Genomic DNA, 14027 nt, shown 5'->3' with positions numbered 1-14027 from the left:
CACGTCCTAGCTAAAGACTAGGAGTGGGAGCACAGAAACAAAAAGATAAAGTCTCCCAGCGACAGGTGATGGGGTAACATTTCCTTGTTGGGAGACTACGAGTCAAATTTTCAAAACCACTTCAGTGATTTAGAGGGATTAGACTTTTAATAAATCTTGGTGTTCTGAGAGCCTAAGTCACTTCTGAAAATGTTATCTCAGAGCTCCCTCCTTGCCCAAGGCCATGCTCTAGGGCTAGGCTCTCCTCTTTCTGCTGAAAACTGTGCTGGAGGATTCCAGCTAGGTGACGGTCACAATTGAAGTAATTATGTTCAAAGCCTACAAACCATTTCTAGAACTTGAGCTGTATTCCAAGCACACCAACCCATCTGTACATTTCCTGCCTATACTAACGGGGACCAGCGATTCGCATACTAGTACCAACCTGTATTTCCTTTCATTGCTGTTCAACACATACCTTGGCTAAGCATACAAAGACAGCTGCTTCATATGGTCCTTAAATTATCAACTTCTAACAGAATTTAAAACTTTAGCTTAACTGTGTTTCCCAGGTGTATTATGCTAGAGGGTAATTGTTCTCTAAACTGTTTTCCACTTTGTGCTTCCAGCTAATGCTTAGTTGTCACTTACTATCTTCTATAGACTGCATAACCCTGTCATCCTGTTTTATTACCCGCTTGTATCTCTCTCTGGCATCCATGAAGCGCTTCTGGCGGAAGAGGTAATTGCCAAACTCCCTCTCTGTGTTTGCCACTTTCAGCACCTGCTGTAGTGGGAACGTATCCTGCTGCTCCTGTGTACAGAAACCAAAATTCAGCTGATTAGTAGACACAAAATAGGACTGCTGAGACAAGTAGCAAGTACCTATTGCACTTCCAAGTGGTCAGACAAGGGAGTAACATTCAAAGTCTAACACATACAGCGTTGGTATAAGAACAGCTGCACAAAGGACACAGGAGGACTGTAGCAACAATAGGCCTATCTTTAGGAGTGGAAGCCATCCAACCGAAGAGCAACGCTGGGAAAGGTCAGCTCAGAAGCAAAGAAAATACCCTCCCCAACCTAACAAACATTGATAAGAATGTACTACGTGGGCCTTGAGCTGTTCTACATAAATTCAGTTCCACTAGAGGGAGCTACACTCCAAGATTCTTGTAGGACTCACTAGAAATGCGCCGCTGACTAGCTTCTTCCCTGGATTACGCTCTGAGTTATGGTACGAATAAGCAAACATGTTTATTTGCAAACATGCAAAGCAGTTTTAAGAACTACAGCTTCAGTTTGCTTTAACGCTTCTCCCAAGAATCTATTTTCCTTAATTTACACTTTGAAATGTTCTCGACACAGGCTGGGAAGGAGGGAAGTTTCAACTGTGAGGGAAATCTGGAAGATTTTAGGGCCAAACCTTCAACTGGTTGTAAACGGATGTAGCCCCATTGACTTAACTGGCCTGGAACAGCATTTTTTAAGTCACATTAAGCATTTCTGTCTGCTTTCTTTTCTTTGCAAGCTACAGGGCCTGGAACGTGGGGCACGGCAAGGAGTGAGATATGGTGCAAGCTGTCGTTTTACAAGTACGTAGGTAGAGGCATGAACAAGGCCATCAAGCCCCTTCACAAAAATGTACTACAGGTGCTATTAGCTGGAAGCTATTTTGAACAAGAGTATCGGACATCATCCTATTACTGCAGCAATGGGCATACATAACAGGGAAGACACAAAGAACAAAGACTTGTGTGTATGGCTCAAAGCTACTTGTGTAACTAACTCACGGTAGTCAAAACAAAGAATTTGTCACATTCAGCCGAGTCTAGAAAGTCCAGAAGCTCCATCTCAAACAAGACTGTGGCATTAGGGGGAATCAAAGGCGGACAGCCCAATGCCCCATAGGCATAACTTGGTGTGAAGAGAAATCTTGCCGACTCTCCTTTCTTCATGGTCAGTAGGCCAACCTCCATGCCCTGAAGTGTAATCTCTGGCAAAACAAGAAGGGGAACTTTTAAGAAGTGGGCCTCAAAATCCTTAACCTGAAGGACCGATGTCTCTTAAAACCTGGTTTGCAAGCTTGAGCTTTTCCAATTTTCAGCATTTCGGACTGCCAATTCCTAACCAGCAATGGCAATTTTATACACATCCAGAAGCACGGCATGCACCCTGGATCACAAAAATGATCCACCCATATTCCAGGAGCCTGGCAGACACCAATACTCAGACTCAATGTTGATAAATGCAAAGTAATGCACAGTGGAAAACATAATCCCAACTATACATATAAAATGATGGGGTCTAAATGAGCTCTTACTACTCAAGAAAGATCTTGGAGTCATGGTGGAGAGTTCTCGGAGAACATCCGCTCAGTGTGCAGCGGCAGTCAAAAAAACAAACAATATTGGGAATCATTACGAAAGGGGTAGATAATAAGACAGAAAATATCATATATCATATATCATATTACCATATAAATCCATGGTACACCCACATCTTGAATACTGTGTGCAAAAGTGGTCGTCCCATCTCAAAAAAGATATAATGGAATTGGAAAAGGTTCAGAAAAGGTCAACAAAAATGATTAGGGGGTTGGGAACGGCTTTCGTATGAGCAGCAATTAATAAGACTGGGACTTTTCAGCTTGGAAAAGAGACGACTAAGGGGGGATATGATAGAGGTCTATAAAATCACGACCGCTGTGGAGAAAGTAAATAAGGAAGTATTATTTACTCCTTCTCATAATACAAGAACTAGGGGTCACCAAATGAAATTTAAAGGCAGCAGGTTTAAAACAAACAAAAGGAAGTATTTTTTCCACACACAGCACAGTCAACCTGTGGAACCCCTTGCCAGAAGATGTTGTGAAGGAAAAGATTTTAACAGGGTTCAAAAAAAGAACTAGATAAGTTCATGGAGGATAGGTCCATCAATGGCTATTAGCCAGGATTGGCAGGGATGGTGTCCCTAGGCCTAGCCTCTGTTTGCCAGAAGCTGGGAATGGGCGACAGAGGATGGATCACTTGACGATTACCTGTTCTGTTCATTCCCTCTGGGGCACCTGGCATTGGTTGCTGTCAGAAGACAGAATATTGGGCTAAATGGACCTTTGGTCTGACCCAATATGGCCGTTCTTATGTTCTCTGCCTCCAGCTTTGGAATGTAAAGAGTGTTTAAAATATAGCATAAGCTGCAAGGCTCATGTGTTAAGCAAAATACAGCCAAATTCTTCAACTCACAGGTAGCTTACATTGTCCCCTCTGGACCCATTTCCAGGAGGGGAAAACAGCTCTCAGTCACCCCTTCCCCCACACCTGGAAGCAGGAGGCAAAGGCGCAGTGGTAGCTTGTAATCCCACAAACAGTAATGCCAACCCTTAGAACATATGACATTACGAAAGCACAAAACCTCTACCAGGCTTTAAGGTATTAACACAGCCACAGCCAGAGGGCTGCAGAAGGGGCAGGGTCCTTATAGCCTTGTACCTTCAGTACTAGTTCTTCAGTCTCGACTTACCTTCTCCAAGTTTCATCAGCCTAGGATTCCTCCTGTACCAGTTTGTGTCAAAGGGCTTATCCATGTATTCCAGGTATCCAGAATATTTCACTGCAAGAGTTCCAATGCAAAGGGAGAAGGGCAGGAGATGTTAGAGAACTTAAGTTACAAAATACTCAAGAAAACTGTCACTTCTTTGGTGATACAATTGCTAACTACTCACACTCTGTACAGTTCTTTTGTTCTGCTTTTCCATGGGCTGCCAAACAGCAGAGGGAGCACAGACTACTCACTCTAGGATATCTCTGCCATCAAATAAGTAGTACAGTGTCAATTTCACTCAACGCTGCCTACAACTTTTTACAATACAATACAACTCTGTCTACCAGTTTGTCATTTTCTATCTAGCAAAAATGTGTGTGATTTAAAAATGTGTGTGAATTTAGTACTGGGAAAAGAAGGACAGATGGAGAGTTCTAGAAACACAAATCCTTGATCTATCGGCAGAACAGATACAGCACATACTGCAACAGCTGACACAAAGGAACCAACTCTCAGGGTTGGGCCCTTTACTCAGAGCTCTGCTGGGATTGTCTCCTATTCTCATACATACCACGAAGACCGAGAGAGGAACTCAAACTGGAACAAGTGCAGAGAAGGGCTACTGGGATGACCAGAGGAATGGAAAACCTACCTTACAAGAGGAGACTCAAGGAGCTTGGCTTGTTTAGCCTATCCAAACTAAGGCTGAGGAAAGATGTGTTTATGGAGAGCAATCATATCAGAGAGATAAATACCAGGGAGTTAACTTAAGCACCAATGGGGACACAAGAACAAAACACATGACTTGATGCTCAGACATCTGCTGGGAAAAAATACAGCAGTGCACAGCTTATTGGAATGCACTGGAGTCAATTTTTTATTTCAGAAGGTGGAGAAAGCTACTAGGGGCGAGGCTGTTCTAGATTTGATTTTGACAAATAGGGAGGAACTGGTTGAGAATTTGGAAGTGGAAGGCAGCTTAAGTGAAAGTAATCATGAAATGATAGAGTTCATGATTCTAAGGAATAGTAGAAGGGAAAACAGCAGAACAAAGATAATGGATTTCAAGAAGGATGACTAGCAAACTCAGGACGTTTGTAGGTAAGAGCCCATGGGAAGCAAGTCTAAGGAGGAAAACAGTTGAAGAGAGTTGGCAGTTTTTCAAAGAGATGTTAAGGACACAAGAGCAAACTATCCCACTGCATAGAAGCATGGCAAGAGACTACCCTGACTTAACCAGGTGATCTGAAATTCAAGAGTCCTGCACCAGCACTGGTAGCTACTTCACTGGTGGAGGTGGGTTTTCTATAGAGCTGTGAGAGCTGCGACTACACAGCCACGTTAAAGCGCTGACGTGAAGACATGCCCTTAGTTTAATAAGTGTATGGAGGAGATCATCTGATGAGACTGCCTACAATGGCACACAGCTGATCTGTGACTGCTAAAAACAAATATCTCCAAAGTCCGATGATGGGACACTAGATGGGGAGGCTCTGAGTTACTACAGAGAATTCTTTCCCGGGTGTCTGGCTGGTGGGTCTCACCTACATGCTCAGGGTCTAATGGATCGCCATATTTAGGGTCGGGAAGGAATTTTCCCATGGGTCAGATTGGCAGAGACCCTGGGGGGTTTTCGCCTTCTTCTGCAGCCTGGGGCACGGGTCACTTGCAGGTTTAAACTAGTGTAAATGGTGGGTTCTCTGTAACCTGAAGTCTTTAGTCATGATTTGAGGACTTCAGTAATTCAGCCAAAGTTTATGGGTCTATTACAGGGGCGGGTGGGTGAGGTTCTGTAGCCTGCAATGTGCACGAGGTCAGACTTGATGATCAGGATGGTCCCCTCTGGTTTTCAATCTATGAGTCATGTCGCAAAAGGCAAACTACCATCAAACTGAAACAGCTTTCAGCCAATACTGACCTAGGCTCAATCTAGTGGTGAAACGCTTCCTGCGTTTCTTAAAAATCAACATGCCTCTTCATTTAATCTATTGTACACCGCATTTTGATGACAGCACTTGGAACAGAACCTGTTAACTTGTAACTCCCTCTGATTGTCAGCTTCTGGGACAGCAAACAAAAGCTACAAGCAGCACTAGAAGATACTCTCCAGCCAATAAACGTCAACTTTCAGTCAAATTTGAGCCTAAACTCTTCCACAATGTACTTTATAAAGAGTAGTCATCTCAGGTTCACAAGCGTAGTACTTCTGGACGGCCACAAATACTCGCCAAAAGTACAGATCCTGCAATGAGAGTGAGACCAACATGTGCAGATCTCATTGCAGGGCTGGGATCAGCTGACTGAACATGAACCTAATTGAAACCTACAGCTTTCACAAAAGAGGTGGAATTCCTTTTACAGATTTCCTTACGCAATACAACCCATATTTTACTGAGACTGATTTTTTTTTGAAGTAAGCAGCTTAAGAACAGCCTAAACCAGCAGTCCTGAACAAGACATCCTTAAATAAAAATCAAGCACATATGGCAGGGCATATTGCTCTCTATAGCAAATTAGTTAAAGCTCTTTTTGGTAACATCTTAGAATCATAGACTACCAGGGTTGGAAGGGACCTCAGGAGGTATCTAGTCCAACCCCCTGCTCCAAGCAGGACCAATTGCCAACTAAATCATCCCAGCCAGGGCTTTGTCAAGCCGGACCTTAAAAACCTCTAAGGAAGGAGATTCCACCACCTCCCTAGGGAACCCATTCCAGTGCTTCACCACCCTCCTAGTGAAATAGTGTTTCCTAATATCCAACCTGGACCTCCCCCACTGCAACTTGAGACCATTGCTCCTTGTTCTGTCATCTGCCACCACTGAGAACAGTCTAGATCTTTGGCATCTCCTGGGAGTCTGCGATAAAACTGAATTCAGATTTGTATATTGTAAGTGTTCAGAGACATGAAGGGGCCTAGAGAATCCTAGAACAAACCTGATGCATCACCAACTACCTCCATTTATTCACATGTGCGGCAGAGAAGCACAGTCACCTAGGGCTAGGACAAGATTTCTCAACCCTTGGGGTGCAACCCAAAATTGGGTTACCAGAACATTTCAAAGAGTCGTGCGGCAACTCTTGTGGCTTTGCTCCCCTGGGGCTGCTCAGCTCCCTGCTCTGGGCATTGCCAACTCTGGGCTTGCAGTGCCACTCTGGTTTGCCCCAGATGCCCCTCCATCATAATAGGAGACTGGCCGGGACAAGTTTGAGTGGCACTACAACCCCATGTACCAGGTTGCAACACCACTCCCACAAACGTGGCCCAGCCAGCCAGGGCCACACCTGAGTGGCACTGCAACCCTGGAGGTTGCAACGTCCAAAGCAGGGAGCCGAACCCAGCCAGCCCCGTGGGACCGGAGCTACAGGAGCCATCACTGCATGATGAATGCGAGGTGGGCGCTGGAACCTGCCCCCCCAGGGCTTCCCCTTGGGGCAGGATCCAACATCCCCCACCAGCCTATTTACTGTATTGCGACAGGCCATCAACAATTACAGATGGGTCCTGAGCCCAAAAAGACTGAGAACCAGTGGTCTACAACAGTGGTTTTCAACCTTTTTTCATTTGTGGATCCCTAAAAAATTTCAAAGGGAGGTGCAGACCCCTTTGGAAATCTTAGACACAGCCTGCAGATGTGGGGTCTGTCTGTACACCACAGGTTGAAAACCACTGGTCTAGAATACCAGCCACTAAGCAAAAGTCAAAGTTGTAAAGTGGACGTGGGCAGAAACATTCACTTAGTATAAAAACAAAAACAAACACAGACATGCTCTTTGGTAGATAATCCCAGTAAAAGGCCTCCAACGAGACCGGTTTTACCTAACACAGAAGCATCCTGGGGCACAATTTCTCCAGCGCCAGCGCGGATAACCTCCTTTAACACCCCTCTATCACCAGTAATGTCCTGCATGCGTTGGCCCAACCGCTGGTAAGGAGACTATGAATGGTAGAAAAAGAAGGAGGCCACTTAGCCAGCAGATCTGAACAATGCACTTCTACGTTATTAAATGAAGATGTCGCAGCTGTAACTAGTTAGAGGGTCTCCGCTCTGAAGGACCTTAAGCACTGTGCTGAAATACTGCAGGATATACACAATCCTGCCTCAAAGCTGTACTGTGCCGGCAGCATCTCCTGCTCCAGACCCATGCAGAGGTCACGCGGCTGGGATGTTCTTGGATTTCTCACACTGCAACAAACGTTATTCACAGCCTAAAATTTAAGGCAAAAACCAGATATGACAGGCCTAACGTGCGGGGTGTCGAATGCAGATTGGCTGAATTTGCAGCACTGAGATTAACTAGGGTACTTGGACTCTTCCCTTTAACCGCAGCCATGGCCCCCCGAAGCGCTGGGGCTGGCGTTGGAGGAGCGCCCTGGGAGTCGTGTCCCGGCTCCCCAGACACCGGCCCAGCCACACTGAGGGGCTGTAAATACTTCGCTCCGGGCCTGGCCCTTTGGCACCACTCCTGCTGGGCGGGTATGAAAACGGGCGGGGCCCCGCGGGGCAACAACCCCGCGCCCGACCCCAGCCCACACCGGCAGCGGGTTCCCAGCCCCGCCAGGGGCACCCGGGGCGGATCTGAAACACCCGCCGGCGGCCTGGCCCCGGCCCCGGCCGCGCCCTGCCAGGCCTGGGACTCGGGGCCCCGGGCCGCGAACCGGGCACAGCGCCCTGCGGCCGGGCCCCGCGGCGCTGGGATCCGGAGTCACTTCGCCGCCGCGCCGGGCCGGGCCGGGCCGGGCCGGCTGAGGGGCCCCAGCCCCGCCTCACCGCGCCGCCCCCGGCGCGCGCCTGCAGCCCGTTGAGCTGCTCCCGCGTCCAGCCCCGGCCGCGCCCCGCCATCTCGCGCCGCCGGCTGCACCCAGCCCCGCCCCACGCGCTCCAATCCGAGCCCGCCCGCCTTGCTCCAGCCAATCGCGCTCCGAGAACCCGTCCCCGCCCACCACACCGCCCGAGCACGTGCCCGGTCTGCGGCGCCTCAGGACAGCCGGCTCCCCAGCAGCCAATCAAAGATCGGCGCATCACCAGTCTCACCCAATCCCACAGAGGAAGCGTTGAGACGTAACCTCCACCGCCCACCGAGGAAGTGAGGCATGCTGGGACATGTAGTTTCCTTAGCGCCCCTCCACCGCCACCCAGAGTGAGCAGTACCACCCGGGGGGAGGGGGGGGGCAGGACCTGCCCTGCCCGGTGCTGTGGGCGGCCCTGGGGCCCCCTGCACCCACCCGTGTCCTGCCCTGCGGGGGGAGGCGCCCCAGTGGGGCTGTGGGGCAGGCTCCATGGGGCAGGCAGGGGTGCTGGGGGAGTTGGCTGCCAGTGGGTGTTAAGCAGCCGCTAATTTTTTTTCCATGGCTGCTCCAGCCCCAGGGGCCAACTTTCCAATGTGCCGGGTGGTGCTCGACCCCCGTCCTCACTCCTCCCCCCAGCCTCCTGCACACTGTGAAACAATCAAACACTTCGCAACCTGATTCTGTACGAAAGGAGAAGCCAGCCCTGCACCACCAAACTGCAGGAGAGGCGTTGGTGGCCAGCCCTAGTTCTGTTGGGTCTATATAGCCCCCTCACTGTATCTGAGCACTGCACAAACATTAACAAACTCTATCCTTAGAACAGCCCCGTGGAAGGGACATATTATCAACCCATTTTACAGAGACACCCAAATGATTCACTGAAGGTCACACAGAAACCTAGCAATTGCAAGACCGGATCAGAGCAAAGCAGTCCCTCTCCTCTGACAGTGGCCAGAACTATCTGTTTCAGAGGATGTTGGAAGAACCACCCAGTAGCAGATATGGGATAATCTGACCCACACATTGGGTCTCCTAATCCTTTTTTGTTAGAAATTGGTTTAAACCCTGAAGCATGAGGTTTAATATGCCATCCAAAATATTCTCATTAACTACCGTAAAAGTTCCCCCCCCAAAAAAAAAATTCCCATGAAAATGTTTAGGTTTTCTAAACTGTTTTCAGTAAAAGTTTTAATTTTTGGTTAAATATGTGACCAAAAATTGAAAAAAAAAAAAAAAAGGTTTCTGTTTTTGTAGAAAAACCAGAAAATTTCAACCCAAGTGAAAATGTTTTTTTCATGGAAAAAATGTTTCCATCATCTCTGCCAGTTGGACTGGATCCATGTAAAACCCTAAACCAATGGTACTTAACCATTCCAGATGACTGTATCCTTTCAGGAGGCTGATTTGTCTTGTATACCCCAAGTTTCACCTCATTTAAAAACGACTTGCTTACAAAATCAGACATAAAAGTACAGAAGTGTCACAACCACACTAGTACTGAAAAATTGCCGACTTTCTCATTTTTACCATATGATTATGAAATAAATCGCGACCCCCAGGTTGAGAAACACTGATATAAAACAGTATAAACGAGCCATTGTCTGTATGAAATTCTAGTTTGTACTGACTTCGCTAGTGCTTTTTATGTAGCCTGTTGTAAAACTAGGCAACTCTCTAGAGGAGTTGACATACCCCCGGGAAGACCTCTGTGTACCCCCAATGGTACGTGTACCCCTGACTGAGAACCACTGTCCTAAAGCACTTCCTTGGAAGCCATATGCTGACTGAAGTAACCATCTGAATCTCTCTTATCAAGTGTGGAGCTTTCCGCGGCTGGCTATTCAGTCATATGATGTGTGTGTTTACACCTGATTTTCAGTGAGCTCAGGGGGAGTGGAACATGGGGTGTGGTAGGGTGTTAGCATGAGGTAAGCACCATGGATTGGTGCGGGAAGATAGGTAGGCTCTTGTTCTCAGTACTTGTTCTCTCCATGGCTGTGGGCTGTGGTGGGTCTCATCTTTCTGTACGTTTGCGGGCCAGGTTTAAGAAAACAAGGGGGAAAGCTCTCAGTAGGACTTAAAGAAAAGGGAAAGAAGTAGGTGTGACAGGGCGCTCTTGCTTTGCTGCCGTGGAAGCTGTGTGTCCATCATTTGTCACAGTTAGCTGGATTCGGCCCGCCTGAGGGGACTGAAACTTTCTGTCAGTCGCAGGCTGAATAAGACCCCTCAAGGTTTGCTCTCTTGCCGAGCACCCTGCAGCTCTGAAGGGGCGAGCAGGAGAAGGAAAGAAAGGCTGAGCAGTGGAAGGTGAGTAGTGCTGGCTCTGGGGCTCATTGAGGGCTGTAAGGTTTATTTAGAAGAGTTTCTTTTGAAAACCCTCCCCAGTCTATGCACTGTGGAGTCATCGGCTACTGAACTTGCTTCATCTGAAGTGTCTTCTCCAGCCTCTCTCCCCACGTCAATACATCAGCCGAGACTGGTCCTTTTTATTTGTGTTTTCAGTCGTTTACTATCTTGTAATTATGTGTTTAGTTTTTGGTTTGGGCTGTGATTATATTTTAATTCTTTGGGCACTGTCCCAAGCACAATCTCTCTGGGTATTTGTCCTGCGCTCTTTGCATTGGAGTTTGAGTCACGTTGCACGTTTGAAAAGCCAGTACAGGGAAAGGTTTCTGTATATGTCTCCCCATTTCCCCTTTGGTCTGCCTGACTTGTTGTGGGAAGATGAGATCATGGAAATGAGTCTGACAGTCCCACTTAGATCTGAAGGAGGGTGGTGGTCCTCCTGGTTTCTTTAGGCAATGACCTTCCTTAGTGAGCATGCCCTCAATGAGAATGACTTCACGGTCATTGCTAGTCCTTTGCAAAGCTCTCATCTCCTTACCAGCAGTAGCTCCAGCTTGGCTGGGTTTGGCTTGAGCCCGCTGCTTTTTGTCTAAGTGCTGAGGTCCTCCAAGCATTGAGAGATCTGGGAGAGGGTGCCGTTCACATTAGCTGGAAAGCGCCGTGCTTCATGTTGTGTGTGTAGTGCTGGCATTTGAGCCCATGTGATTCACAATCCCCAGTTCCTGTGCCCAGGAGCACAACAGAGAAACCTAATTGACATAATCTTCCCTAGCTGCCTCCTACAGCGGTTAAGCAGGATGGGAGAGAGGATGGATCACTGTGGAACTTTACAGGGGAGGCAGAGAAGCTGGTGCCCATCACAGCTCTCTGGCTCTGGTCCAAGCAGAATGATTGTAGCTACCTCAGTGCCTTCCCACAGACCTCAGCTTATGCCCCTAAGGCAGGACATCAGCATTTCATTGATTGACACTGAATGACATGAAGAGACCCTGCACTATGAGAATGGATAGATGGCTCGTCTTCATAGCCATTTCTGTACTTTCTCCTGACCTGAAGCCTGACTGGGAAGGCCCAGAGTATTGGACGTATCCAGGTGGAGTTAACAGAGAGCCTTGATGAGCGTCTCACTTAGCCTCCTCAGAAGTGAAAGCACAGCTAGTGGGTGGTGCAGGAAACGCGGGCAGCATGGATTGTTTCCCAAGTTCTGGCTGGACTAGGCCATGCTTAAAGAAGGTGCTGTCAGTCTCAGTTGGAAGGGGCCCCATGAGCTCTCCATGCTTTCACCAGCCAAGGAGAAGGATTAATCATAGGTGGTGCATGGATTTTCTGCAGTGTTTCTAGGACTTCCAGCTGAGGGATGGTCCAAACTCGGAGGGAGGATGTTATGTTATTGCTCCAATGTCTATGTCTGGAGAGGTCATCCCAGATGTGGGGAAATCTTTTCTGAGAACAGGCTGATTGCATCCTGCAGCCCAGAATCTCTTGCTGCCAGGAGCGTGGAGCCGTTCTGGGTTGGCAGAGTGATTCTTGCTCCAGAAATGTTCATTGGGGTTTAGCTTAGGGGCAGGGGTGCCATGGCAGAGGAGATGGAGGATATTGCCACGGATCCACATGACCCAGCTTTTAAACAGTCTCTTGGAGGAACCTCTTCAGCCCAAAGGATCCCACTCCTCCTTCAGGGTTGGCCACACAGCCTCACCGCCTCCAGGACCGAGCCCCTGGGCTCCAGCACTGCTGTTTCAGACCATGAGCTGTGTCCAGCAAGTCCTATTGAGATACACTCTGTATGCTCTTCAAGAACTACTTCACTTCAGCAGGTATTTGCAGCGACACCAGGCAGCATTTTCAAAACAGAGTAGGGTTTATTAGTCATCTGGAACGCAGCATTGGGAGCCCTTAGGTTAGCACAGAGAAATCAAGGTTAAGACATAGTCCATCTGGCCAGGCCAGAGCAATCCACCAGCCACGCTGCTCCAGACTTCATTTCATGCTCTCAGTCCCTTTGCCCGTCCACAGGACGAGCTGCCCAGCCTCTCCCAGAAGTGACTCTTTATTCCCTGCCTGGTACCTCTCAGTCCTTCTTCCCTGCTGAGGGTGTGTGGGGGGGAACCTCCTTCCTCTTGGTCATTGGTTGCTAGGTGTGAATGAAGGTTTCCCATTGTCTTCTCAGATTTTCCACTGATACGGATCAGCCTCAGCCAATCCTTTAATGATCCATTAAGTCTATCCCGGACAGCAGGTGACACACACACCTCATGTCTCCTGCGCTGCCCCAGGAGCAGACTTAACCCTGTAACTCCCATTGGATAGCAATGCAAAGTACAGAGAAACTGAGGCACACACAAGATTCATAAAAATATTACAGAAAATTCTCACTTCGTCACAGGCCTCTTGGCCTTTTTCATGGCCAAGGCACTGCTTGTAAGAATTCCATGCGCCCGAGTCTCTGCGTTTACTCACGTGCTAAGTTTCTTTCCCTCCAGCTGCTTCTGTTGCAGGTCATGGGAGAACCATAGAGATGTATGGAAGTGAAGAGGGAAGCATTCGTGGGCCAGAGGGGCAGGGACAATGCTTAGCAAGTGGTTGTAGTCCTTCAAGGAACTCAGTACATTCAATCATTGTTATTAAACTAAAGTCAATTGTAGATTTATTCCAAGTTTTCCAGCGAGATGGTGCATGTGCATATCCCTTAAATACCCTGAAACATCACAGCGTCTAAGGGGAAATCCTCCACCCAGGCCTGACTCAAGAAGGGAGTGGGTGTGAGTCTCAAACCTGGATTTCGCAGCTTTGCTTCAGTATCGGATTGGAACAATTTACCCGGGGTCCTGATGGATTCTCCGTCACTGACAATTTGTGACTCCAGACTGGATGTTTTCCTAACAGCTCTGCTCTGGGAATGATTGTGGGGCAGGTCTCTGGCCTGTGCTCCAGGAGGTCAGACTGGATGATCACAATGGTCTCTTGGGGCAGTAAAGCTATGAATCAGTGAGTTTTTTCTCAGAGGATTTCTGTGGGTGGTTGTTCTATAGTCCTGTCTCCTGAGCGTCGACTCTTTATTTGATTGATTCCTCCATTCATCTTGATATTTCACATGCATTAATTCCAGGCCTCCTAACCATGGGCAGTGGGTATCATAGGCTGGGGGAGGCTGAACCTCCCCAAACAGCATCGTGTGGCTCTGCCCACACTCCGCCCCCAGAAATGCCTGTGAGTTTCTGCTCTTTCATGGCCCTGGCTGGGGCTGGGCTCGACGGCCTCCTGACAGGACTTGGGGAGGCCAGGGCTGGTGCCCGCCTGGTGCTCCGTGGCTGGGGTTAGGGGCCCTGCGGCTGCACCGCCTGCTCCATGCTTCAGTGTAGGGGTTGAG

At 48.3% G+C, this 14027-nt stretch overlaps 1 protein-coding gene across 2 annotated transcripts in view; it reads right to left on the bottom strand.

Moving 5' to 3' along the window:
- The window catches only part of FKBP6 (FKBP prolyl isomerase 6), a 36699-nt gene extending 28330 nt beyond the window's left edge, over window positions 1-8369 (bottom strand). For both annotated transcript variants that reach the window (XM_034752944.1, XM_034752945.1), the window contains exons 1-5: window positions 8292-8369; window positions 7340-7457; window positions 3502-3591; window positions 1773-1975; window positions 674-793 (exon numbers count right to left, since the gene is read on the bottom strand). In XM_034752944.1, coding sequence (XP_034608835.1) covers window positions 674-793; window positions 1773-1975; window positions 3502-3591; window positions 7340-7457; window positions 8292-8363 — 603 coding nt within the window. In that variant the 5' untranslated portion in view covers window positions 8364-8369. The remainder of the gene's footprint in view (window positions 1-673; window positions 794-1772; window positions 1976-3501; window positions 3592-7339; window positions 7458-8291) is intronic.
- Between the last annotated feature and the right edge of the window lie 5658 nt (window positions 8370-14027).

This window comes from Trachemys scripta, chromosome 18 (assembly GCF_013100865.1).
Source record: "Trachemys scripta elegans isolate TJP31775 chromosome 18, CAS_Tse_1.0, whole genome shotgun sequence".
NCBI lineage: Eukaryota > Metazoa > Chordata > Testudines > Emydidae > Trachemys > Trachemys scripta.
The sequence above is the reverse complement of the archived record's forward strand: the minus strand, read 5'-3'. Positions and strand labels throughout refer to the sequence as shown.